We start from the raw sequence: 25,630 nt of genomic DNA, 5'->3' as shown, positions 1-25,630 counted from the left end.
TCGGTTAAGCGTCCGACTTCAGCCAGGTCACGATCTCGCGGTCCGTGAGTTCGAGCCCTGCGTCGGGCTCTGGGCTGATGGCTCAGAGCCTGGAGCCTGTTTCCGATTCTGTGTCTCCCTCTCTCTCTGCCCCTCCCCCATTCATGCTCTGTTTCTCTCTGTCCCAAAAATAAATAAACGTTGAAAAAAAAAAAAATCCTTTAAAAAAAAAAAAACAAAAAAAAAACTGGGTTGTAGGTGCACCTGGGTGGTTCAGTGTCTGACTCTTGGTTTTGGCTCAGGTCATGATCTCACAGTTCATGAGTTCAAGCCCTACATTGGGCTACATGCTGACGGTGTGGAGCCTGCTTGGGATATTCATTCTCTCTCTCGCTCTCTCTCTCTCTCTCTCTCTCTCTCAATAAATTAATTAATTAATTAAAAAATAAATATATTAAAAAATAAAACTGTATTTTAAATGTATTGCATGAACTGAAGCAGTAAATGATTTCTCTTTATGATTTAGTTAAGCCTTCTCTCTTCCCAAGTAGCATCCCATTTGCTTCAGCACCCTACCAGAGACTGAGTTGAAATAGATCAAGGAACAAATGGGAGATTTAAAAACCATTTTTCTCTGTTAAATTGTCCAAATTATTTGTGCTGAAACTTTGAGATAAATTCTTCCCCATTGGTATTTCTTATTATCAAAGACAAATATTTCCTGAATACCTAACGTATATGGACCTTGGCCATCTTTGCTGGGAGAAATCATGCCCTAAAACCACTTTAAATCTTGCCTCAAAGGGTTATGGATTTCTATAGAGAGACTTTTTTTTTTTTTTAGAATAAAATAGCTCTGACATCTTTTGGTTTGCTTTTGTTATGGGGACTGAAGGAAATAAGGATTGAAGTTGCTGAAAGGCTTCATCTGGACAGTAACCCCCTGAAGTGGAGTGTGGCAGATGTTGTTCGGTTCATCAGATCCACCGACTGTGCTCCATTAGCAAGAATATTTCTAGACCAGGTAATTTTAGAGACCTTTGATTTTCATTAATTTGTCTCTTTTGCAAAGGACTATGGATGTAACAGCAATTTATTTACAAGTCGGAAGAAAAATATTTCTATCCAAAAGGAAAGAAATGTATTTCCTCTTTTACGAGTAGTAGAAAGATGATTTTAAAAGGCTATTGAGCTGACTTGTTCTACAGTTGAAGCAGATTATCATTGCATTGCCATTTTTCCTAAGACTTTGTTTCCATCCCCCAAATGTTTAAATGGCTTAAAATCAAGCATGCCATGCTTAATTGTACTCTTCTTTTCCAAAAGAATGACTTGCTTGTTTTTAAAAATAATTAACATCTATAATGTGTTAGAATCTAAAGTGGTGATCAGTTTGGAGGCAAGTTTTCTGAAACGAATAATCTGTGACCTTAAATAAATATTAAATTAAATTTTGTTTGGATAATTGGGGAGATTCCAAACTGAACATGTTTGAAGAGCTCATCAGCCTTTTATGAATGTTACAGAGTAGGAAAATGTTGAAATTTATAATTAATATTTTCTTTCAGTTTTAGAAAGAGTTCTCTAAAGAGATGTTTCTTTGGCACATCTAGTTGCCAGTTACAAAACTAGTTTGTTTACTGAATTTCTGCAGAGCAAAAAGTGTAGAATGGTTTCTTATCCTTGGTAAAAGTTTGTCATTAATTCTGAAGACTCATTAGTATGGAGGACTGTGAGGGGCACTTAGGAGAAACTGTGTGATACTTGTTTAAAGGGGAAAAATTATAAAGGAAAGCACAGGGACTCTGATTTTGACACAAGCCAAAGTGAACAGGGGCTGACTTGATGGAGCTGCCATCCATGTGCACATCATAGATAATTTGTATTTTATGCCTTAACAGGAAATTGATGGGCAGGCCCTATTGCTCCTTACCCTTCCCACTGTTCAAGAATGCATGGACTTAAAATTGGGCCCTGCCATCAAACTCTGCCATCACATAGAGAGGATCAAGTTTGCTTTCTATGAGCAGTTTGCCAACTGAGAAGGACAACCAAAGTGAGCTGTGTCTTTGAAGCACAAATGCAGCGAATCCTTCTCCCCACGCTACAAGTGGGGCTGACATGGTCCTGGGGCTCCGGGCCCTGCAGACGTCGGCTTGCTCTCTTTGCACTTTCAGGGAAGGAGGACCCACACTGAGGAAGCAAACACTGCACAGAAGTGGCTCTCCTGCCAGTGGAAATGTGGGCATCTGTTGGTCAGCAGATTGCAGTTTTAAAAAAAATAAAGGTTGTGAAGAAAAGACTCCTGTAAGAAGAATAAGCATTTCCAGTGGTGTGGCCTGAAAACAAAGAATAATCTAGGCTGCTGGAAAGCATCCTTATGGTTGTTTTCTTTTTGTTCTGTTCCTTCCCATTGTAGAGTGAACTTTGTTCTCTGCTTTCCCTTTCTTGGAAAGAGAGGACATAGCTTTAAGTCAGCACTGATTTGGGACTGTGCCTAAGGCACATCAGTGCTTCATTGTCATTGTGTTTTTAAGCTTTTTTAAATTAAAACAGTTCATTTTGGGGATGATTACGTGGCTCTAGGGTTTTGAATGTACAGTCACACTTTGATCCATTTTAAAAGCTATTCTTAGGAGTTCCTTTGTTTACTACCTCTGTTGATGATTGAGCTTACAGCCATGTATAAGGTTTTTTGTATGATGCCATTTTTAAGCAACATGAACACTAAATCTATGACAGAAGCTGGAGGGGGAAAAAAAACACTGCTTAAAAATCACATGCGAGCACTTACACAGTTCCTGACCTGATGTGAGAACCCTACTGTCATTGTTCCCTGTCTGGACCCAGCGTGGGCTCCCGGTTTTAGGTGGTCTCTCAGAGATTGTGGGCATTTCCATTTACTTGCTCTCTTCCTGTCAGTTCTCAGAGGGACTTCAGTGGCTTTTATTTTATGTTTACTTTTCTCTACAGTTGTCTGTTTCCTTTCTAGAGTCCTCACTTTTGGTAAAAATCAGTAGGTGTTCCTTGGACCTACAGTAAGCCCATCTCCCTTTCTTTCTTGGGGTCTCCAGCAGATAGAGTAGAAGTACAAGAGAGAAAATATTTCAGGGGGTGATGCAGAGCACGGAGTTTCTGTAAAACTGTGTCCTCATATCCTCAGTGGCTGCACAAAGATTGAGAGGTGGTTAAGGATTCTGGAAACCTCTTTGCCTAGTCACATTTACATGTCTTTTTGGTTAAACCTTTAAATGGCATGTAATCTACAAGCTGAAGGTTCCCACTCAGCAGTTCAACAACTTGGTTTTCTTTTTGGTGTTTCTCTTGGCCCGGCTCAAGTTGACATGAAACTACAGGCGAATTTTCACTTAAGACAGCACTGCTAGCTACTATTAAGTAATGGCATTTGCTGTACCATTCCAGCTGAGACGAATGAGGAAACACACACACGTAGATTGCTTCCTTTAAGTGGTTTGCATTGCTGAATGTTTTGTTTTTTAATTATCCTAGTCACCCACAAATTTATAACCTAATCACTCATCTTTAGGATATAAAAATGTTTTAAAACTACAAAACTGAGTAAATTCTCAACAGCTATACAAATATAAGGTAATACTATTACAGATTTAAACGGACTGTGATACTTCCCTTTTCTTCCTCTCCCCCATCCACACCAGATTATAGACATTGGCAGACATTCTGTGGTCTGCACCCCTATCTTCATTGGATCATTTATGAACCACCTGAACTCAAGCCTCCAACCAAATCATATATTAAAGCATCCACTCTTTGCTTAGGTTAGCACCATGTAGACCTAGAAAGAAGCTTCATTTAAATAAAAATTAATATGTTGGAACTTACTCAGAGATCCAAGTTTAAAAAATGTAATTAATTCTGTGCCCATGGAAGAGAAACTTTTATATATATATATATATATATATATATATATATATACACACTGTTATATATATATATAACAATTATAGTATATATATATATATGTATATACTATATATATGTGTGTGTGTGTGTATATATATATATATATATATAGTGTGTGTGTGTGTGTGTGTGTATATATATATATATATATATATATATACACACACACTAATTGTTCCCAAGCATCTTATAATATATATATATATATTATAAGATGCTTGGGAACAATTAGTATAAAGTAGATAGAATTGGGGGAGGGAGGTGTACCTTACACAATTAAATTTCTGGAGAGCTCAGCAGTTAAGGCACTAAGGCAAAGGGGGTTCCTTAAAGAAGATCAATGGAAAAAAAAATCGACTTAATTAACAATGTTGTTTTATTTAGGGAAATGAGATTTACTTCCCATGAGAGGGAATTTACCAAATTCAACAATGAATATGTTATATTGTCTCTCTTTGCCTTCTCCAGAAACCATAGATGGAAGGGGGGCAAAGCCCCTGGAAAGGTGAAACTCACGGCCCTGACTAGTCTTGGATCTGGATGTAGTCCGGGCTCAGCCGGCTTGTCTGTCTATACCATGATTATTCAGGCTCAGCTTTGCCTTAGAGAGAAGCTGACTCGAAGCTGGGTTTCCCTTAATGTTTCTTGTGTTCCTCATAGTGAGATATAGTTTCTCAGGCAACCTCATTAAAGAGAATTATATACCCCTGCCCCACTCCCAGATATCAAATGAGAGAGGATAATTGTTTGGGAATTTGGTCCAGGGCTTTTTTTTTTTTTTTTTTTTCTAATGTATAAAATTTAGACTCCATTTCCCTTATAAAGCTGCTGGGGCTTGGCTGGACAACATTGACAGTCTGATTCCTGTGATTCTGAAACACAGATTTTAAACCTGATAATAACTCACCATGTTGGGATAAGATGTTTGTATATTGCACATAGGTACATGGTACATGAACTTTGTTTTTTAAAGGTATCAACCTCTTAAATTTATGAGAGGCACATTGTGAGGGGCTGCATTTGTCTGAATTTCACCTTCAGCTGGCCCCACAGCTGCCTGAGGTCAGAAAGTTTTCCATGATCCACTTTTTGATCCTGAATTAACAAGCTTGGAAACAGGTGAATGGACTTATATCAGCCCCCTGGAACTTGAAGTTGACTGACCACTATTAGCCCATGTTAGTGTGTTAGGGAAATCTTTCATTGCACGTGAAGATTTGCTGTAACATTTTGACTATATTTTGTGGGCTTCTGGGAACTGTGCTATTTTCCTTTGTAAACTGCCCGCATCCTTCTCATTTGAAGGAGGGTTGAGGTGTCTAATGCAGGGGATGCATTTAATGGGGCTTTACTTATCTGCCTTTCTTTAGCAATGTAGGTGGCTCTCAGCATCTATGTTGTAGATACATGAGGTCAGGGAAGGATACCTAGCAACCTCTGGAAGAGATGGGCTTCTTGGTAAATGTTTATTGAATTACGATAGAGGCAGATGTGGAAAACCAATTCAGAACTTGGCCTTTATATGCCTCTTCTCCTGGAAGTAAAATTATTCCCACTGTGAGAGAGAGGGCCTTGGACCAAAGCTTCCTGAGGACTTGAATATATTTTACTCACTCTTGTATTAATCCTGTCACTAATGTGGCATCTGAATACAGATTACAAGCTTTAGGAGGCCTTAGGTAGAGTAGGACTCAGAACCATTCCCCTGTCTCAAGCCAAAAAGTAGTTTAGGGGACACACAGAACATCAGGGAATTGTTAACAGTAGGCAAGAATTATCTAGATGGGAACATGGGGAAAACTCACAGACACTCATATTTACTTGGCACCTATCACCAAAGACTTGTATTTAAGACACCATTCACTAGTTTGATTGATACCCACAGCAGCTCTGAGAGAGATGTTAGGAGCTTAGTCTCAACAGTGGAAACATGTACTTGGTTTGAACACTGGTCCTGTATTCTAGGGGTGTGTGTGTGTGTGTGTAAGCATAAGTTCAAGTGTTCTGTGCTATCATTTGGCCTTATGAAAATAAGGGAGAAGAAGAGATTACTAACAAGTGAAGTATAAATCTTAGTGGGAACCAGGGACCCCCTTTTAAAATTTGAATGTCTTGGTCCTGGGTCCACTGTAAGTAACCATGTTTTATGGTCATGGTGCTGTCTCAGAAACTGTAGAACAAAGCCTCCTGCGAAACCAAAAAAAAAAAAAAAAAAAAAAAAGCCCCTTTCATGCAGTTATAATTCTTTCATGACTTTATTCACTTTACAATGTTCTATTAGTGAATTTTATGATTCTCACCCCTTGTGTGAGAATGTACATACTTTGGAAATTTGAATCTATCCAAGTAAGCCACCTGTGAACTTGGAGTTTTTGCAGAAGAGTTCTAAACTCAAAGCCCAGTCCATGTGGATCTGGTTCCAAGCTTTCCCACTTGGGGTTTCCTCTGTACTTTTTCCAGACCACATAAGTAGCCTTATTTCTGAGGGCAGCCTTCGGGGTAAAGGTATAGAGAAGGTGGTGAGCACTAAATGCACTGGAGGTTTTCTTGCTTCTGGTGTTTCAGAACTCTTGGATTTTTCACAAGAACCAGCAAAACTAGGAGAGGGGGGAATGGAGAAATAGGCCTAAAACTCCCTCCCTACTTACGTCTTTTCTGACTTAACACACTGTTTGGGTCTGGTCTGTCCTGGTGCTATGGCCTATCACAAAGGACTGTTTTAAAAGAAAAACAATCTACAGCCTTGCTGGACAAGTCCTCAACACCAGCAGTCAAGTGTGGACCCTGAGCCATGGGAGGCAAGGGTCTCTGACTATTTTTGGGGACAAAGGATGATATTGACTAGTGAAATGATGCCACCATTGCTGATGGTGCCTGTTCTCACAGTGTGTGGAAGCTCAGTCCTGAGGTTTCTACGTGGTTTAGTCAACCTAACTGCAACCTAGCTTGGCCAAATGGAGGTGGGCAAATAGTGCTTGAAGAAGGACGAGGACAGGCTTTAGGGGTAAAATCAAGTCACAAAGCAGATGACTAAAGGGCCCCTACAAAGTTGAGACAGAATTAAAACTGGACAGTTCCTTATCTCCTTTTGCAAGAAGGCTCTAAGGAAGTGTAGTTCGAATGTTTCTTTTGAGATTTTAAAGTGCTCATTTCTTTTCCTCTTCCCTTCTTCCTTTCTTTTTTTGGTTGAATATTCTCTAAAGACAATCAGAGGCCTGCCAGGGTGGGACTTCTGGCTGGTTCCAGCCCTCTCCTTAGGCCTCTTTCTAATACTAACTTGTTGGAACTGATGCACTTTGTTTATTGTATGCTACCCTTTTTTTTTTTTTTTTTTTTTAAGCTGCTTGTTTGGAACAAAACAAAATGCATATTGCATTGTATCCTTCCTGCTTGCTGTTTTTCTCTTAATTTTAAAAGTTATGAGTTGAGGATAAAGTATAATTAAGGAGAAATATGCACAAGAATACCTATTAAAATAATTCCCATCAAGTTTGATGGGTATAACTTCAAGGGATTAAAAAATAACTATTTTGGATTAATATTTTGCGTGGGTTTTTTTTGTAATTAAGAGTGTATATAAACTTGTGGCATATTATGGCAGTTTTAAGTGGTTGTAAGAACATTAATACAGGTCTTAAGCTATGTTTAACTTCATTTGACAGCAAAGAAGACATCTTGGCCAGAGTAAATCCTTCAAAACTCTTTCCAGTGGGGCCTCAGAATCATCTCTGGAAGGAGGAGAAAGTTCCTTTCTACTTTAATAAACTGAGCCTTTCCAGAATTCTCCCCCCTTCTCCTGCTGTCTGACCTTTACCCTCTGGACTTAGGGACTTTTTAATTGCAGGTCAGGAAAGGTAGGAAGAGCAGAATTTCCCCACAGCGACCTTGCTCCTGGCGTTGGGGAATCTGCCCCTGATCTCGGAAGAATGCTTCTTGTTTGTCTACATTTGTCTTGGTACAGCAGCAACGGGCCTTAAGGATCCCTCCACACCTGGAAGGACAGAGCAGTGCTTTGTCAAAAACGTCATTCTCCAGCTCTTATGTGCAACTTCCCTTAGGCTGCCTGTATCTTCAAGCAATTAACAGTCTCCTTATACTCAGCCCACAATCTCTTCTGCTTTAAGTACACATCCTCTTGTTTGATTCCCTCTGAACATGGACTGTAACTGTTGAGCATCCCCGTAAGAGACCTTCTTAGATTTAAAGGCAGTAATGCAATTTTCCCTTACCTATTTATTTTCTTAACCTGATTTTCTGTATTTTCCCATGGTCAATACTTGTGGAGAGTTTTAAATTTTATAAATTAAAATTCAGTTTAATTTAAAAAAAGTGTTGCCATGTTCTGTGTGCCAGGCGCTATGTTGGATATAAGGGTGAATAATGTAAACCAGTTCCCGCCATCCGGGAACTCACACTCAGCTGTGTGAGAGACACATGTAAAACCATCTGATTAGCAGTATGAAAAGCTCTAGTGGAGCAGTATACACAAGGTAGTATGGAAGCCCACCGGAGAGGGAGGTCAGGCAGGCCTTAAGCACGAGGAGTAGTTCATTCAGCAGAAAAGGGAACAGTAGTACACACAGCTGAAATGCCATTTAAGACCCAGAGCTATGAAGTGCATTGTAAGAGAAGGGCTCTAAAGAGCCAACAGCATTTCTGTTCTCTGGATAATCAGGTTAGTATTCCTGTTAGCCATGAAAGCTTTTGTGTGGCATTTAGCCCTTTTATATAATTGGAATTCGTTGGTGACTATCTTTTAAGGGTAAGTTTCCCTAGGTAGAGTATCTATTGTTCCACAAATACAGCCCAGTGTCTATTGGAATAATATGTGTACATGGCCATTAAGCAAATGCAGCAGGAAGGCTGGGGACTTGAAGGAATCAACAAGAGGTGTCTGGGGAAAAGGCAGAGGTGTTGGGAGGATAGATGGGACGATAGAGACTAGAGGCCCTAATAGAGGTAGAGAGCTCCTTCCAAGGAGTCAAGGGGTTAAGGTGGGAGTAAACGTGCATGCGAGGAGGGAGGCATTAGAGACTCTGAGAGTTACCAACAACTTGGCTTTATGAAGCACGTTCAAAATGGACATGATGGGGATATGTTGACCTATTTTCGGTATAAACCTTGTATATTTCTAAACGGCCACATCTGGATTGAAATAACCATTTACATTATGCTCAGGAAAGAAAAAAAAGTCGACTCAGGCGGATTGATCAATCTAAGATAAGCTCTTGGCCACAATATTCGTACTAACAAGGAAAAGAGAAGAACGTCGAACGTCTGTACTGGAAGGAATATTACTGTGTGCAGAGTCTTGGATTGTTTGCCTCACTGCTCCTTCAGAATAATCTAGGCCGCTTGCTGAAAATGCAGATTATTCTGCTCGGTCTCAGAGCTACTGAATCGGAAACTGAGGGTGGAATCCAGGAGTGTTTTTAGTAAATTCTGCAAGCTACGATGGCTTAATCTTGGAAAGGAAAAGAATTTAGTCGCAGACGATCCCTGCTCCTGCCTTGCTGACCTGGAGCTCAGGGTCCGGGGACTCGCTCCTTCCAGTCCGTGCTGCCCGGCTCACCTAGTCCGCTCTACCTGTGGCCCGGACGCACGACCCCGCCCCCACGCCTGGCCGGAGCCCCGCCCGTGGTGGGAGAGAGCCGGAGCGGCCGAGGCCCGCCCCCACGCCCGGCCGAGCCAATCGGGCGCTGCGATCTCAGACGTCGGGTTACGCGCGGCGGCGAGTGGGCCGCGGGGCGGAGGTACCGGCGCCTGTCTCGGACTCCCGGCCCGGGGCTCGGCGGTGCGGCCCCCGCACGCAGCGAGGCCGGCCGGGCTGGCGGGCTGGCCGCGGCACCCCGCGCCCCTCCGCCAAGCCCGCCATGCAGGGCCCCGCCGGGAACGCGAGCCGCGGGCTGCCGGGCGGGCCACCGTCCACCGTCGCGTCCGGTGCGGGCCGCTGCGAGAGCGGCGCACTCATGCACAGTTTCGGCATCTTCCTGCAGGGGCTGCTCGGCGTCGTGGCCTTCAGCACGTTGATGCGTGAGTCCTGGACCCCCACCCTCCTGAGGCCCTGTACGACCACCGCAGGCCCTGCCCAGCCTCGGAGACCCTCCCGCCTCCAGAGTTAAGGCCTGGGGTGCCTTCTGCCCGCGAGCCCGGGCTGGGCATTCCCAAACTAGAGGAGGCTCTGGCCCCGACCCAGGGTCCTGAGTCTCTCGCCTTATCGCTGCAGCCTCTAGCCAGGGTTCACCCCACCTCCTTTCCAACAGCTTGCTCATGCCTCTCTTCCGAGATACCTGCCTAAAACTAAAACTACCTCCCCCCCCCCCCCCCCCCCGTTCCCGCTACCTTGTTACCGTGACTTAAGGCTACTCCACTTTCCAGCCTGGGGCCGTGAACCCCCAGTTGGAACAGTCCTTTGTGCCCCCTTTTAGAGTCTCTTCCTAGCCTCCCCTTCTCACTTTTAACCTGCATCTCTAAATCCCTAGTCTGATGCTGGGCTTTTTCCTGCTCTTTCACATCCCAAAGCTTTGCTTTTAAATCCTGTTACTTTGCAATGTCTGGATTGTAAGGCCATGCATTGTGTCCCCAGTACTACTCCCTCCTGCCCCCTCGCCCTCACCTTTCCCCCCAGCTTTTTTTTCTGTTTTGGTTGGAGCAGGACCCACTCGGACTGCCTTCTTCCCCACGTCTCCTCTTTCCCCTCCTTCCTGAATAGGTCCGCCTGTTCCGTCCCTGTCCCAAGCTTTCCTAATTAAGTTGCTTCTCAGGCCTCCCCTGGTGGTTCCCTTTCCCAGCACAGTTCTGTTATTTGTATTTCAACTTTTCTTCCTTTCCATGAGACTTGGGACAACCAAGTGGCTTGCTGAATGGAGGAGGAGGAGGTTCAGAGGGTCTGGGGAGGTCTCAGAATCCCTGTGCTAAGTCCCCGTTGGTTCTTCCCTGAGGGTTTGCTGATGGAGGAGAAAACCCCAGATGGCCCTTCTGGAGAACTAGAAGTTCCACCCTGTTGTCATGTGTGCTGTGTGTCATGGGTTTGTATTGTTTTCTTGGCGCACATCCTTACCTTTACTACAGTAACAGGAGGCTTTGGTTGGCTGTAGGCCTAGGAGTGCCCCTATGATTGCATTTTGGGGAAGGAAGGGTTATAACTATCTGTAAAGAGGCATTAATTCCAAAATGACTGGTTCTCAAAACTTCCCCACTGTGCTCACATGGGCAGAGTGGGAAGTTTCTGCAGAGAGTATGCTCCTTAGCGTTAGGGAGGGGTCCTGCAGCTGTGTGCATCTTATAGCGTGGAGTTGCTAGACTTAGAGTTTTGCTTGTTATAACTAACACAGGGCTTATTTGAGTGAATTATCCCAGGCTCCAGGTAACCCCGAAGAGGCTTTTCTTGGATGCCATTTTCTTCTGGTTGTCTGGCCTTGATAAATCTTACAACAAGTGCCCGACTGTATATGTTTGCCACTTTTTCTTTCCTTTTTAGTCTCTACTTGTCTTGCTATTTTCCCTGTTGAACAAATACCGACTTGTTCCCCCAGGAATAATTTGTGATGACTTAGCCCAAATCAGCTGCTGACTTGGGTGCATGAACTGTATGCGTGTGTTTTCAAGACATTGTGCACGGGTCTCCACTCCCCTCCTACTTCTGTCTCCTCCAGCTGGCCCTCCTTTCTCTCTGAAGGAACTACAGGCTTACTTTGCATTGTGTTCCCTGACCTAAGATTTCCTAGCCTAGCTCTGGCTGTTTCCGTGGATTTGATTAATGCCGATGGCCTGACTTATTCCTGAGGGCTTGATACTTGTGGTTGAGAGAATGAAATGTGATTATGACGGGCAGAGTTGCCCACTGCTGAGAAGTGTGCCAGGTTGCCTGTGTTCAGAGTGACGGCACTGGCCCTGAAGCCTTCAGGGACACACTCGCTTTGCTTAATCTTCGGTGCGAGCACGTGTGCAAACCCCACTGTGGTTGGCGCTTTCTGTATGCAAAGACCGGACGACAGCGTGGCCTTTTGCTCAGCGTAAGGCTAGACGTGGAGGGAGCGTGTGGAAATGGGCACTGGGTCCTGGGACTGTGATGAGGAGGAGGGTCGGGGAGAAGAGGTAGAAGGGCGAAGACTGTGTCTGCCCTTGCTCATCTCCTAGACTTGTTGGTTCTGTCCAGAGAACTGTGGGGCTTTTCCCTCTGGGAAAAGGGAGGGGGTCTCTCAGGGAAGTCTGTGAGCAGTTTGGCTTTGGGGGGCTCTGTCTTCCCAGACACGGCGTCGGTTCCCCAGTCCAGCAGAGCTGCTGGCTAGAGTGTCAGGCTCCCATGACAGGAGCGTCCACCTTGCAGCCCTTGCGGGAGGTCTTGGTGTGTGAAGATGAGGCCACTCCATCCTTCATCATCAATTCTACCGTTTATTTTGTTGAGCATACTTTAAATTCTTTTTTTTTTTTTTTTTAAGTTTATTTGAGAGAGTGTACAAGCAAGCTCACGAGTAGGGGATGGGCAGAGAGAGAAAGAGAGTGAATCCCAAGCAGGCTCCTGTCAGCGTGGAGCCCAATATTGGGCTCGAACCCACAAACCATGAGAACATGACCTGAGCCAAAACCAAGAGTCTGATGCTTAACCGACTGAGCCACCCTGGTGCCCCATTGTCAAGCATATTTTAAATAGCAGTCATCTCTCCTGAGCAGTTTAACAGTCCCTACCCTCTTTGGGGTCACAGTCTTTCCCTCCTGAGAGCTTTTGTCCCCCTGTGCCATGGGCTTACTTCCTCTCTTCTCTGACAGTTCCCCAGCTCTGCGGGCAGGTACTGTCCCATTTTCCTGTCAGACCAGCTCTGTGCCATCAGCTGCACCCCCTTCTCTGCCAGACAGGCCGAGGGACTTTTCATCACTTCACATCCCTGATTTCAGTGGATCCTCAGACCACTGTCTTTGTTTCTTTTTCTACCCAGAATATCACTTTTGGTCTCCATTTACAGGTTGTTGTTTTTTACCTGGAGGGTTTTGTCCTGGAGGATGTCTTCTGATATATATATACAATCAAAATCCTCCCCTGAGATGTTAATGTATATATTAATGATAATGTTATTATATATAACAATGTATAATATATGTAACATATTATAGCATAATATATAATATGTTATAACATAATATACAATATAGATTAATTTATTATAATTATTGCTACATAATATTATTATATTAATAATTAATAACATTATTATAGTATATATTAATGTCTCAGGGGAGGATTGTGATCCCCACAAGGATCTCCCATCGCAGTGCTTACCTCTGTTGTGGGGGGTTTTAGACGGTCTCAGCCCAGGTGGATGAGAGTTTGAGTGCCAAGTGATGCCTGGAGTCTTTCTTCGAGCTACATAAACACACTGACTATTATGGGCCAGCATCCACAGACATGTTTCAGTGTCAGCGACACCTTGCTAAGTAGTGAGCTTTCCAGAGGCTCCACCTAAGCTACCCTTTGTATGTGAGGAAAGCTGAACACACTCAGAGGCAAGCTTATTAAGGGACTTCCCGCTCTGGTTCTCTGGGACATCACTGAGAAGCCTTGGTGTCTGAGTAGAAAAAAATGCTTTAAATGAGGGACTTGTTGGGGGTCGGGAGAGGGGAAAATGGGTGATGGGCATTGAGGAGGGCACTTGTTGGGATGAGCACTGGGTGTTACATGTAAGCGATGAATCATGGGAATCTACCCCCAAACCAAGAGCACGCTGTACACACTGTATGTTAGCCAACTTGACAATAAATTATATTTAAAAAAAAAAAAAATAAGTCAAAAAATAAATAAATGAGGGACTTGTCATGACCTGCCTGCTGAGCAGTTCCTCATGTTTTGGTGGCTTTATCTCCAGTCTGTGGCTCAATGAAGTCACTCAGCCCAGAGTCCCAGCAGAGCAGAGCTGAGCAGTCCCGGAAACTCAGCACACTGTTCCACTGCAGGGCAGCGGCCCAGCTGCCAGCCAAAGATCAGCGTTGGCCAGTGTGTGTGTTGGCATTTGGGAGTGTTTACTCCCAGGACGTGTGATGCAAAGCAAACGCAAGCCTCTTTCGCCGTGCACAGTTGAAGTTCTGGGCCAAAGTATAGACAGAGTTGGTTTTTAACACAACAAGCATTTTGAAAGCTTGGATAAATCTACCTGTGCCTGTTTTCGTGTTACAGATGTGGGGACTAGCCAGCTGGGTGAGGGTGGCCGTGTTTTACAAAAATACTGCTGGCATTGAGAAATGATAGTGTTCCTGAGACCCAAAGTAACATCACAAACCAGTCTGCCCAGCCTTGAAATCTTAATCTTATACAAGAGTCCCTGGTGTTTTCTCAGGTGGTGAACAGCCTCCTTATGTGTTCTGTACACACAGACCTGCTGGGACCACCCCTTCCTGGAATCACCTCTGGCTACCATATTCCAGTTTTTATCATACAAAACGTCAAACATGCAGCAAAGATGAAAAATAACACAGTGATAATACACTATCTGCCCTCTGCCTAGTTCAGAAATTGTTCATGTTTTGCCACATCTGTTTTCTCTCTTTGTACTTTTTTTTTTCTTTTTTTTTTGGCCAAGCCATTTGAAGCTGAGTTGCAGCCAGGATCATACTTTACCCCGAAAAATTTCAGTTGAGTCTCCTGAGAATAAGGACAGTCTTCTACATAATCACAGTTTCACGATCATGCGTAAGAAAATGGATAACTCCACAATATCATCTAACATCCAGTCCATGTTCACACTACCCCACACATCACAAATCTCCCATAGCTGGAGTTTTTAAAACCTGTGAGCCAGTCAAGGTCCACACATAGCACTTGGTTGTGTTTTGAAGTCACTTTTACAGTAGAAAAATCTCCCCCTAAACACGCACACACACACACACACACACACACACACACACTTACACACTCACACACTGTTTTTTGTTGTTATTTGTTTTTAATGGCCTTGCCTTTCTTTTTAATGTTTATTTATTTTTAAAGGAGAGACAGAGCACAAGTGGGGGAGGGGCAGAGAGAGAGGGGGAGACACAATCCAGAGCAGACTCCAGGCTCCGAGCTGTCAGCACAGAGCCCGACGTGGGGCTCGAACCCACGAACCGCGAGATCATGATCTGAGCTGAAGTCGGACATTCAACCAACTAAGCCACCCAGGCACCCCTTCTCTCTCTCTCTTTTTTTTTTTTTTTAATTTTAACAGTGCAGGCCAGTCATGTGCAGTGTTCCATGTTCTGGAGTTGTCTGGGTGTTTCCTTGTGGTGTCTGAGCTGTTTCACTTACCCCTGTGTTTCCTGAGTTTTTTCTGGAGGAGGTTTTCCATTAAGGTAACCTTTTTTACAGCAAGAACACTCTGTAGGCAGTGCTGTGTGCTTCATACTACATTGCACCAGGAAGCGTGTAACATCAGGCAGTCTTGCTATTAGTAATAATAAGGCTGACTACTTGGTGGAGGGGTGAGGTTTCCTGATCTCTCCCTTGAAAAGGTACATTTTCCCCTTCACAATGAATAAATTATCTCTCTGGTGGTGGTAATACTTTGAGGTCGCATGAATGTCCTATTCTGCAGTAACTTTTCACTCCGTGGTCACCTGGTAAGATAATGAAACACAGTGATGGCTGAACTGGATCTCAGGAGAGAAGGCACCTGTCTCTGGGCCTGGCACCCAGCACACTCAGTAAATGTCCGTTTCCTTCCTGCCTCCCGAGTGCCAGCCAAAGCTAAGGAAGAACTTCCCTTTTTCTTTCCCAGGCTGGTATTGTGCCCACAGGGGAAAGGAGGACGGCTGACATTAGTGTGGTAGCTGGTTAGGAGTCTTTATTTTTAGAAAGTTTTCAAGGTTTCTGAATGCTGATTTATCTGGTATAGCATGGATCCATAATGGTGATCTACTCCTTTATTTATAGTAAAACTTAATTAATTTGGAGCCAAATTGGGGCAAGAGGGCAAGAGTTGTCTGAATTAGAGGCCAGTCTGAGTTGTAGAATAAGTTAAGGAAATGCATTTTTTTTAGCCTTTTAAATGTATGTTTGTCAAGCGTTACCCTATAGGGGCCTATCAAGCCTCTATTGCTTTAATGATCTGTTTAAAATCCTTTGCAGTTAGTATAATATTTGCATGAAGATGAAGTCCCTTTGAAGGAATTTTAGAGGTGGTTAAAAATAGTGGGATCCCTGGCTCTGGAACCAGTCTGACCTGGCTTCCATGTCTGCTTCTGCCACACTGTGCCCTTGAGCAACCTATGTATATTTCCCAAAGGTTCTGTTTGCTCCCCAGTAAGAGGGGAATAATAATTTTTCTGGGACTGTGGGGATTAGAAAGAATGTCTGTAAGGAAGCTGGATCAGTATCAGGCACTTGTAAGGGGCAGGGAGCGAAGTCATCTTCATTGTTAGTACAGTATTTGCACTCATGAGTCCCATTGAAGAACGTTTCACAGGTGCTTGAGTAACTTGTTTTCTGAATTAGGTTAAACATTTCCCTTGCTGTCTTGTTTGCACAACATCTTTACCTTCAGCCCTCTTTTCATAGACTGCCCAATGGTAGAAAACTTGATTAGCATGTACCCGAAGCAGGTGGCTATAGTACAGGTAATGCTCTCCTTTCTTCGCCTAACCCTACCCTGTGTTTTCACCTGCAGAGTCTCATGTGGGCCTGGAGAGGGCAGTGGGTAGAATGGGGCAGCCTGGTTACAGGTGATTAACCTGTATCCGAGTTCCTGGCCTTACACGCCCCAGGGCCTGTGATGGCAGGTGGGGGGCGCCGGCAGCTAGAGCCGGTGTCTTCCTTGCGGCTTGCTCTGTACTGAGTCTCCACTGTGCTGGCTTTTGTGCCCAGCACTTCATGGACCTCCCAGGCACCCTGGAAGGAATGGGGACAGCATCCAAGGTCCTGGTTAGTAGCTATAGAGCTGAAATGTAAACCAGATCCATCAGACTCCAAACCCCCTTAGCCGCTTCCTCTACTCCAGCCTGCCTTCTTGCCTCTCTTTCCACACAGGCACGCCCTCTGATTACCCTATACCCTGGCTACTTTGCCTCATTTTTTCCTGTTTAAACAACTCTGATTTTCTTTCTTTATGGTTCTTTTTTTGTGTCCAAAATGTTATCTGGAACTTCAGGCTGTTTTATGGCCATTGATAGCACGAAAATATACGTTTGAAATTACTTAACCAATCATTTTGTGCACGTACGAGTTACATCTGAGGTTTGCTTTCCCAGCCTGGGCCTTCATGCAGGTTCTCCATGGCTGCATGAGGATGGCACTCGTACCCAGAGACGGAGCCTCCCAGAAGCACTGGGGAGGGGGTACCCGAGTCCACTGAGGAACTGGTGAGGAGGAGGCCTATCCACAGCCCTCCTGCTGTGTTTCCTTGGGGACTAAGGAGTGTGGTTGATAACCTTGAGTTAGGGATAACCCATAAGTTATCCTTTTCCTCATGTATACATAGAAGTAGCCTTTGAGTCTCTCAGGCGCCCCACTCCTGGGAAGTTCTCCATCAAACCCACAGTTTTTCACTTTGACACTGTTGACATTTGGGGCCAAGTAAATCTTTACTGCAGGGCTGTCCTGTGTGTTGTTGGGTGTTTTGCAGCATCCCTGACCTCTACCCACTAGATGCTAATAGCACCCTCCTCCCTCAAGCTGAGACAGACAAAAATGTCTCCAGGCACTGCCCAGTATGTCCTGGCGGGGAGGGCGCACAGTTGTCCCTGTTAAGAACTGCATGTGTTCAGTTTGTGGATCACTCAGTGAACTCTCAGGGGAGCCCTGGAGAGCAGATTCAGTCAGTATGTTGCTCCTGAAGGATGAGAACAGTACAGCGACAGGGCTTAAGGGCCTGGGTGCCACACGTGGTGCTGGGTGTTGCCTCCACAAGGGACTGCTAGGACCCACACCCCGTCCTCCGGGGACTCTTGGCTGGAGGGGGCTGTGTCCCAGGACAGTGCGAAGGGAGTCAATGAAGCCTTGAGGGGAGGGATGAGGGGTTCTGCCTGCAGCTCGGGAAGTGTCCACGGGGGAGCCCTGCTGGAGCACAGCACCAGGGAGGGAAGCAGTGGGAAGGGGACATGCGGTGGTGAGAGCTGAAGTCCAGAGGAGGCTGTGAGCAGGGGCCGTCCTCCTCAGGGCTGGAGAGCATGGGACAGAGGCTCTCAGAGAAGGAGGCTGAGTGTTCCAGAGGCTTCTAGATGGCTTTCCTTGTTCAGCATCTTTTCCTATAGCTTGCACTTAAAAAGGAGGGTGTGTTAAATCATTGGATGGCAAGTCAGCTTCTGCATTTACTTCATGCTCCATTTGGACTGTTTTTCTGAGAGCCTTTCTTTTGAAGCAACTTTATCATGTCCCATGTATTTTTTATTTTTGTTTTTTTAGAGAGAGAATAAGTGAGAGAGAGGGGCAGAAGGTGAGAGAGAATCTTTTTTTTTTTTTTTTTTTAATGTTTATTTGTTTTTGAAGCAGAGAGAGAGGGAGAGCATGAGCTGGGGAGGGGCAGAGAGAGAGACACACACAGAACCTGAAGCAGGCTCCAGGCTCTGAGCTGTCAGCACAGAGCCCAATGTGGGGCTCAAACTCAAACTGTGAGATCATGACCTGAGCCGAAGTCAGATGCTCAACTGACTGAGCCACCCAAGTGCCTCTGGAGAGAGAGAGAGAGAGAGAGGGCGGGCAGGCTGGGATCATCACCTGAGCTGAAATCAAGAGTCAGATGCTCAACTGAGCCACCCATGCACCCTGATCGTGTCCCTTTTGGATCTCATGGGGTCCCCCTGAGGAACAGGCTGTCCAGCTCCAGAGACCTTGCTTTTAGCTAATAAATGAAGCCGTTCCTTATTGTTAACTAGCTTTGTTGGCTGCCCACCATATTCCACCCAGGTGTAGAGGAAGCAGGGATGCTCCCGGCCTCCATTCTGGACAGCCGCCTGGTGTGGGTACAAGACTGATGCCAGGGCGGGGGAGGCACGGTCTGTGAGCATGGTCCCAGGCTTTGGTGGGCTTGGGCTCTGCTGAAGAACGTCTTATGAGAATGCCAATTGTCAGGTACATTCTAGAAATCCTGTACCTGCCATGGGATTGTCAGCCACTGAAACCACCTCTGTACCTATGATGAAAAGACTTTGAACTGGAGTTACTGCAATCCTGTCTTAGCATCTGACACATTCCTCCCACGTTTCGTTTGATGTAGTGTCCTCCTCATTCTAAAGGGCATGCCGTGCTGTAGGCAGGCCCAGCTCGAGCAGCTTTGTGTGAGGCTGGGCCTTACCTGGGGCGGGCTTTCATGTGGGGGCAGTGAAGTGGCACCCGGGTAGGGGAAGAAGGGTCACTCGGCTGGCTGGGGCACTCGACCGGTGTTTTTTTCTTGGCTCTAAAATTTCTTTGAAAGACTTGGTGTTGAGTATCTGTGGCTTTTCCTATATTCAGTCAGTGAGAGGTATCAGGAGCTTTCATCCTTTTTCTTTAGTTTTCTCTTTCGTGGGCTAAGTTATATGCACAGTAGTTCAGGACACAAGCAGGACCAACCTTATATTTTTCATATGCTCACTTCTCTCAAAATGCTTTTCTGCCCCCAGCTTTTGTTCTAGTCCATGGGCTCCTCTAGCCTTTTAAGCTCATCAGTGTTCTTCATGGGCTTTTCTGTTTTCTTAGAAAACATCTTCACTTAGTAACATGAAAAATGATGTAGAGAAATGAGGTACTGGCATCGTCCCAGTTAAATGACAAGCCTGAGACACAGTCCTGCGGGAGCAGGGCACACCGCCTCTCTTGCCCAGACCCAAGCACAGTGTGAGCATTTTGGCCGAAGCAGCGTGAGAGTGCCAGAGCAGGGTTTCTATTTGGGTGATGCGTTTGGGCCCAAAATATTTGCAGGTCGTTCTGACGCAGCAGACTTGAAGATTATAGGTCTGCTGTTTCCACTGCTGTTCCCACCCTGTGTCTGAGCTCTGCAGGCAACTGGGCTCCAGAAGCCTGGGAAAGAAAGAGATGGGTCTGGGGGATCCTTTAGACACAACAGAGGGGGCCCTGGTTTGTAATTCTATCCCCAAATTTCTCTGTGAGAAATCTCATTAGTTGCTGGCAAAAAAAAAAAAAAAAAAAAAAAGTTCCATGAAATGAGAATTAACAAGAATGTTAAATTGCCTTTCAGTCCACTGAGCAGATTACATATGGGTTTGGTTTTTTTCAGTGTGTTTAAGTAAACAACTTACTAATACCCCCTGCCCTAACAGGTAAAAATCATCAGTGAATACAGCCGACAAATACACTGTAGTCTTGCTATGGACCACCATAGTTCAAGGGCCATTGCTGTGGATGGGACAATATTCTGGATGCAGCTTTTTTATAGGGATCTTGTTCCCCCCAAAATGGACATTCTTGGGCTGGGCCAACGTGGGTGGACGTGGCTTAAGCTGAATTTTGGTCCGTGATCACGTGAGGCACGAGGGTGAGGAGAGGTGATGCGGGGGCGGGGGTGGAGCAGGCGATTGCTGTCTGAAGGTGTTCATAGCTGGTGAAGCATTGAGCTGTACCAGGGAGCTCCTCTGCCCTCACTCACGCTGACCATAGCATAGGTGCCATAGGTACTCTTATGTGGCAGGTCCTTCTTTGCCTTGACCTAAAGTGGCGTGGTGTCCTGGCATCCTGCAGGACAGCTAGGCTCCTGGACCTGGTGCCTCCATCCTCCTTTTCTGAACTCTCTCTGCGCTGCAGGCAGTGCAGCCACCATGGTCTGCCCTATAACCTAAGCCAAGAACAGCAATGTTATTGGACACTGGGATGCAGCAAGATGCCCCGGGGCTGCTCTTCTCCCAGCCCCCCCGAACCTGCCAGACCCATTCCTGCCTCTTCCCCTTACTCACATTCCTTCCCCTGAATGTTTTTCTCCTTCCTTCCGGCCTAGCTACATCCTCCCCAGCTTCCAAGAAACTTCCCCCTAATGACCTTTGCCCATACTAGTCTCCTTTGAAGTTGCAGGACAGTCAGTCAGTACTAATCAGGTATGACCTCCGTGTGGCCCTGCCTTTCCTTGGGCCTTGTCTGGCTTACTGGCCAGGCTCGGGGCTGGCACATGCGGGCGCTCTGACTGGGTGCTCCCCACCTGGAGGCTGGTCAGGAAGACAGCAGTGAAACATAGTACACTTAGTCTCTATTGGTCTTGGAATAGTTTCTCCACCTTTCTTTGTCTTTCTTGGCCTTGACGCTTTTTAAAAACTAATTAATTTTTTTTTTTAAGTTTATTTTTGAGAGAGAGAGTCAGTGTGGGAAGGGCAGGGAGAGAGGGAGAAAGAGAATGCAAAGCAGGCTCCACACTATCAGCACAGAGCCCGATGAAGGACTCAAACCCATGAGCCATGAGACCATGACCTGAGCCAAAACCAAGAGTTGGATGCTTAACCAGCTGAGCCACCCAGGCGCCTTGGCCTTGATGTTTTTGAAAAGTACAGGCCAGTGGTTTTGTAAATGTCCCAGATTGGGTTTGTTTAATGTTTTCTCATGGTTACCTTCGGGTTGTTTGGGGGAGGGGGGGTGTTGCATAAGTGATGTTGTGACCTCCTCAGTGCGTCAGAACCTGGGGCACCTGATGTGGGTTTACCCCAGCGCTGGTGAAGTTCTCGTGATGATTTGAGGAAGGTGGTCCCTCCAGGTCTCTCCCCTGAAGTGAAAAATTTTCCCTTTGCAATTAATAAGTAAATTTTGGGGAGGTATTCTGAGACTGTGTAAATGTAAGATGTGTTTTCATTCTTCTTGTAAAGCCTCCCCTGCTTGGGAGGTCAGAACCACAGGCACTGAAGGTATTTTGGCCAAAGGTGCTTTGGCCAGTGTTTGATCTGGTGATGATACTGAGTCACGTTTTTTAGTGCTTATTATGTGCCGAGTCCTGTAAGCACCATAAATATATGTTAACTCATCTATTTCTCACATTCGCCACACGAAGCAGGTACTCCTGTTATATTGTATACCTGGGGAAACTGAGGCACAGAGAGGCTGAGTGAACTGTCTAAGGTTGTGGCAGCTCCTAATTGGAATCCTGGAATTCAAACCGGTGAGTTTCACCCCAGTGCTGGGACTTTCCACTGTTCTGCCCGCCTGTTGTGTGCAGTGTTCACGTGTATTTCATGACATGGGGACACTGCTTTCCTAACCTCTGTAGACTTCCTGTCTTCTCTGCACATGGAATTCTTTACCACCATTTGGTTCCCATTGTCTTTCATCTGCTTGGTTTTCCTTCAAGAGCATCATTGCAATCATTTGTGTAGTCATGATAGGTGTGCCAGGAAAAAGCCATAGGCTTTTCCTTTTGAGATTGGAATCCCGTAGGGCTTGTCATTGAAGTCCGAGGACTCTCTCCCATGTGGATAAATTTAACATTTGAGCCTGTACAAAAGTGGGTAAAGAGACTTTTGCCAATGAAGGAGTCACTGGTATAGAACTTGCCTGTCTTCCGTTAGCAACCAGAAAACAGACCAAAATGTGTGAAACAACTCTTTGCAAACATTGGGCAACGGGCGGCTCAGGATAGTGGTCCCTGAGAGAAAGAAAATGATGAGGTGAGCCCTGTGGTCTTTCTGCCGGAGGCAATTTCCAAATCCCAAGCAGAAACCCAAGCAGAGCCGAGCAGCCTTGCCAAGTTGAGAAGACAGAATTGAGGAAGCCAGAGCAGTTGGAATTTCCAGGAACAATATGGAGAAAAACAAACTACATAAAAGAAAAGCTCTAGACATTTGCTCAGGGGTCTCCTCAAGGCTCTTTCTGAACATTGGTTTGTGCGTGCATGGGGTAAAACTCATGAGGCAAAGCCAAGAACAGCTGCTGGGAAGATGTAAGCTCAACTCTTTCTAGGGCCGGGAGATGTTTTTCTTCCCAGTTAGGTGAGAGACCTTACTGAACACCAGGGGGCACTGGGTGGACACCTCAAAAGATTGTGCCTTATTTGAGAAAGCTGCTTTGCAAACTTAACTGCCAACCCAGGAAAGGGCACAGAGCTTAAAAACAAGCCAGATACCATACACAGAAATTGAGCAGAAATATATCACAGATCTGGATGTAGAAGCAAAAGCTCTGACACTTCTAGAAAGAAACATCGGAGAAAGTCTTTGTGACCTTGGGATAGGCAGAGAGATCTTAGGACACAAAAAGCTTGAACTTAAAAAAAAATAAAGTAAATGGAAGATAAGTCAGACTTCATCTAAATTAAGCATTTCTGACATTCAGAATAGACTGTAAAGAAAATGGAAAGGTGAGACGCAGACTGGGGAAAAAATATCTGATAAAGGACTTGCATCCAGCATAGGTGAAGAATTCTAACAACTGAGTTAAAAGACAGTGTTGTTTAATGATAGGCAAAGGATTGGAATAGGCATTTCTCTGAAGAAGATATACAGGTGGCCAATAAGCACATGAAAAGATGTTCATCAGGGAAGTGCACATTAAATGATACCACTGCATACCCAACAAGGATGGCTAAAATTTAAAAGATTGACAATACCAAAAGTTGAAGAGAATATGAACTTTGACATTCTTGTATACTGATAGCAGAAATGTAAAATGACACAACCATTTTGGAAAACTGGAAGTTTCTTACAAAGAAAATCACACCTGCCATATAACCCAGCAATGTTGTCCCTAGACGTTTACTTAAGAGAAAAGAAAACAGGGCCACAAAAGGACTTGTACATGAATATTCATAACAACTTTATTCATAATTGCCCCAAGCTGGAAATGATCCAAATGTTCATCAGCATGTGAATGGATGAACAAATTGTGATCTATCCAAATGAGGGGATACAGTCAGCAACAAAGAGGAATGAACTACTGATTCGTGCAACAACATAGATGAACATGCTGAGCAAAAGATTCCAGCTCAAGAGAATATGTCCTATGTGAGTCCATTTGTATGAAATTCCAGAAACGGAATCTTTAGTGACAGCAGGCAGATTAGTGGTTGCCTTGGAGTGGTAACGGTGAGACCGACCACAAAGGAACATGAGATAACTTTTGGGGGTGATGGAAATTACTATGTTGGTAGTGAGGGTCACATCAGTGTATACATTTCTCGAAATTCTTGAACTGTATTTAATATGGATGTATTTGGGTATATAAATTATACCTCTGAATTGCTATAAAAGAGAAGGGAGAGAGGGGTGCCTGGGTGGCTCAGTTGGTTGAGCGTCCAACTCTTGGTTTCATCTCTGGTCGTGATCTCACAGTTTGTGGGCTCGAGCCCTGCATTGGTCTCTGTGCTGTCAGCACAGCTTGGAATTCTTTCTCTCTCCCTCTCTCTCTGACTGACCCCTCCTCACGCATGCTCTCTATCTCTCTCTCAAGATAAATAAACGTAAAAAGAGAGAGAAGGGGCAGAAGCCTCAGAATTATCAAACTGTTTTACAGACTTAACTGCTTACTCCAGCAAACTTCGGTACTCATTAAAGGAAGACAACAAAATTCAAATACCTAACAATGTGGCAATCATAATGTATAGCTTCTAATAAAAAATTACGGGACAGGTGAAGAAGCAGAAAATTATGACCTATAATCAGGAGAAAAGTCAGTCCATGTAAATGAATTAAGAATGAAACACAAAAGGAAGTCAAGTAACAAACAGAGCCCCAGTGACCCATGGGAAAATAGAGGGCCAACCTGTAATTGGATTTCTAAAAGAGGCAGAAGAGAGGGCAGGAAACATATTTGAAGACTAATGGCTGAACATTTTCCAAAGTTGATGAAAACTGTAAACATAGATCCAAGAAGCTTCATAAACCCCAAGCAGACGAGCCACACAAAGTAAATGACACTAAGCCACATCGTAATCAAATTGCTGATGAACAGGGGCGCCTGGGTGGCGCCATCGGTTAAGCGTCCGACTTCAGCCAGGTCACAATCTCGCGGTCCGTGAGTTCGAGCCCCGCGTCAGGCTCTGGGCTGATGGCTCAGAGCCTGGAGCCTGTTTCCGATTCTGTGTCTCCCTCTCTGTCTGCCCCTCCCCCGTTCATGCTCTGTCTCTCTCTGTCCCAAAAATAAATAAACGTTGAAAAAAAAAAATAAACAAATTGCTGACGAACAATGATAAAAAGAAAATTGTGAGAGCACCAAGAGAAAAAAAGACACTCTGTACAGAGAGACATAAGAACTGATACAGACTTTTCATCAAATTATTCAAGCCAGAAGACAATGGAACAACATCTGTAAAGTGCTGAATGGAAAACCCTGTGAATCTAGGATTCTCTGTCCAGGGAGAAATAGCTTTCATAAATGAAGGCAGGGGAAAAAAAAAAAAAATGGGTGAAGGCATTTTGATCCTTCCTTACCCAAAGCAAGTGGCCCCAATCCTTACATACTGCCTTATCAACTTAGCTCTTGGACCCTTTTACAAATTTTGTCAACTCTAGTTGTAATCTCAGGACCTATGTCTGATGGTAGGAATTATGTAAGTTGGGGAGAAATTGAGTCACTTTGCTAATTTTAAAAAATTACCACCACCACACTAAGAAGCAGTGCAACAGTATGGCTTTGGGCTCCAAGAGGCCATGTGGGAAATCATGATCCCAGTGCCTCCTTTGTGTGGTCAAATAGTCTGCCCTGCTTGGCTGTCGCAGGCCATAAGTGCCAGGACCTTGGCCCTTCTTGGTACCCCTCCACGGGAACATTTGGGTCTACACTGCCCTTGTCGGCAGACTTCATCGCACTGATAGGATGTCCCCTTGTTTGGGTAAGCGAGAAGCT

The 25,630-nt window shown here is 44.9% G+C and overlaps 2 protein-coding genes across 14 annotated transcripts in view; both read left to right on the top strand.

Annotated features, from left to right (window-relative positions):
- SFMBT1 (Scm like with four mbt domains 1) overlaps nt 1-2,551 on the top strand; it is a 131,548-nt gene extending 128,997 nt beyond the window's left edge. For all 13 annotated transcript variants that reach the window (XM_045493162.1, XM_045493172.1, XM_045493160.1 and 10 more), the window contains 2 exons: nt 875-1,003; nt 1,881-2,551. In XM_045493162.1, coding sequence (XP_045349118.1) covers nt 875-1,003; nt 1,881-2,021 — 270 coding nt within the window. In that variant the 3' untranslated portion in view covers nt 2,022-2,551. The remainder of the gene's footprint in view (nt 1-874; nt 1,004-1,880) is intronic.
- A 7,098-nt stretch (nt 2,552-9,649) lies between these two features.
- Nucleotides 9,650-25,630, top strand: part of STIMATE (STIM activating enhancer) — a 53,565-nt gene continuing 37,584 nt past the window's right edge. The window contains exon 1 of the mRNA XM_045493157.1: nt 9,650-9,954. Coding sequence (XP_045349113.1) covers nt 9,795-9,954 — 160 coding nt within the window. The 5' untranslated portion in view covers nt 9,650-9,794. The remainder of the gene's footprint in view (nt 9,955-25,630) is intronic.

The sequence above is a fragment of the Leopardus geoffroyi genome, chromosome A2 (genome assembly GCF_018350155.1).
Source record: "Leopardus geoffroyi isolate Oge1 chromosome A2, O.geoffroyi_Oge1_pat1.0, whole genome shotgun sequence".
NCBI lineage: Eukaryota > Metazoa > Chordata > Mammalia > Carnivora > Felidae > Leopardus > Leopardus geoffroyi.
The sequence above is the reverse complement of the archived record's forward strand: the minus strand, read 5'-3'. Positions and strand labels throughout refer to the sequence as shown.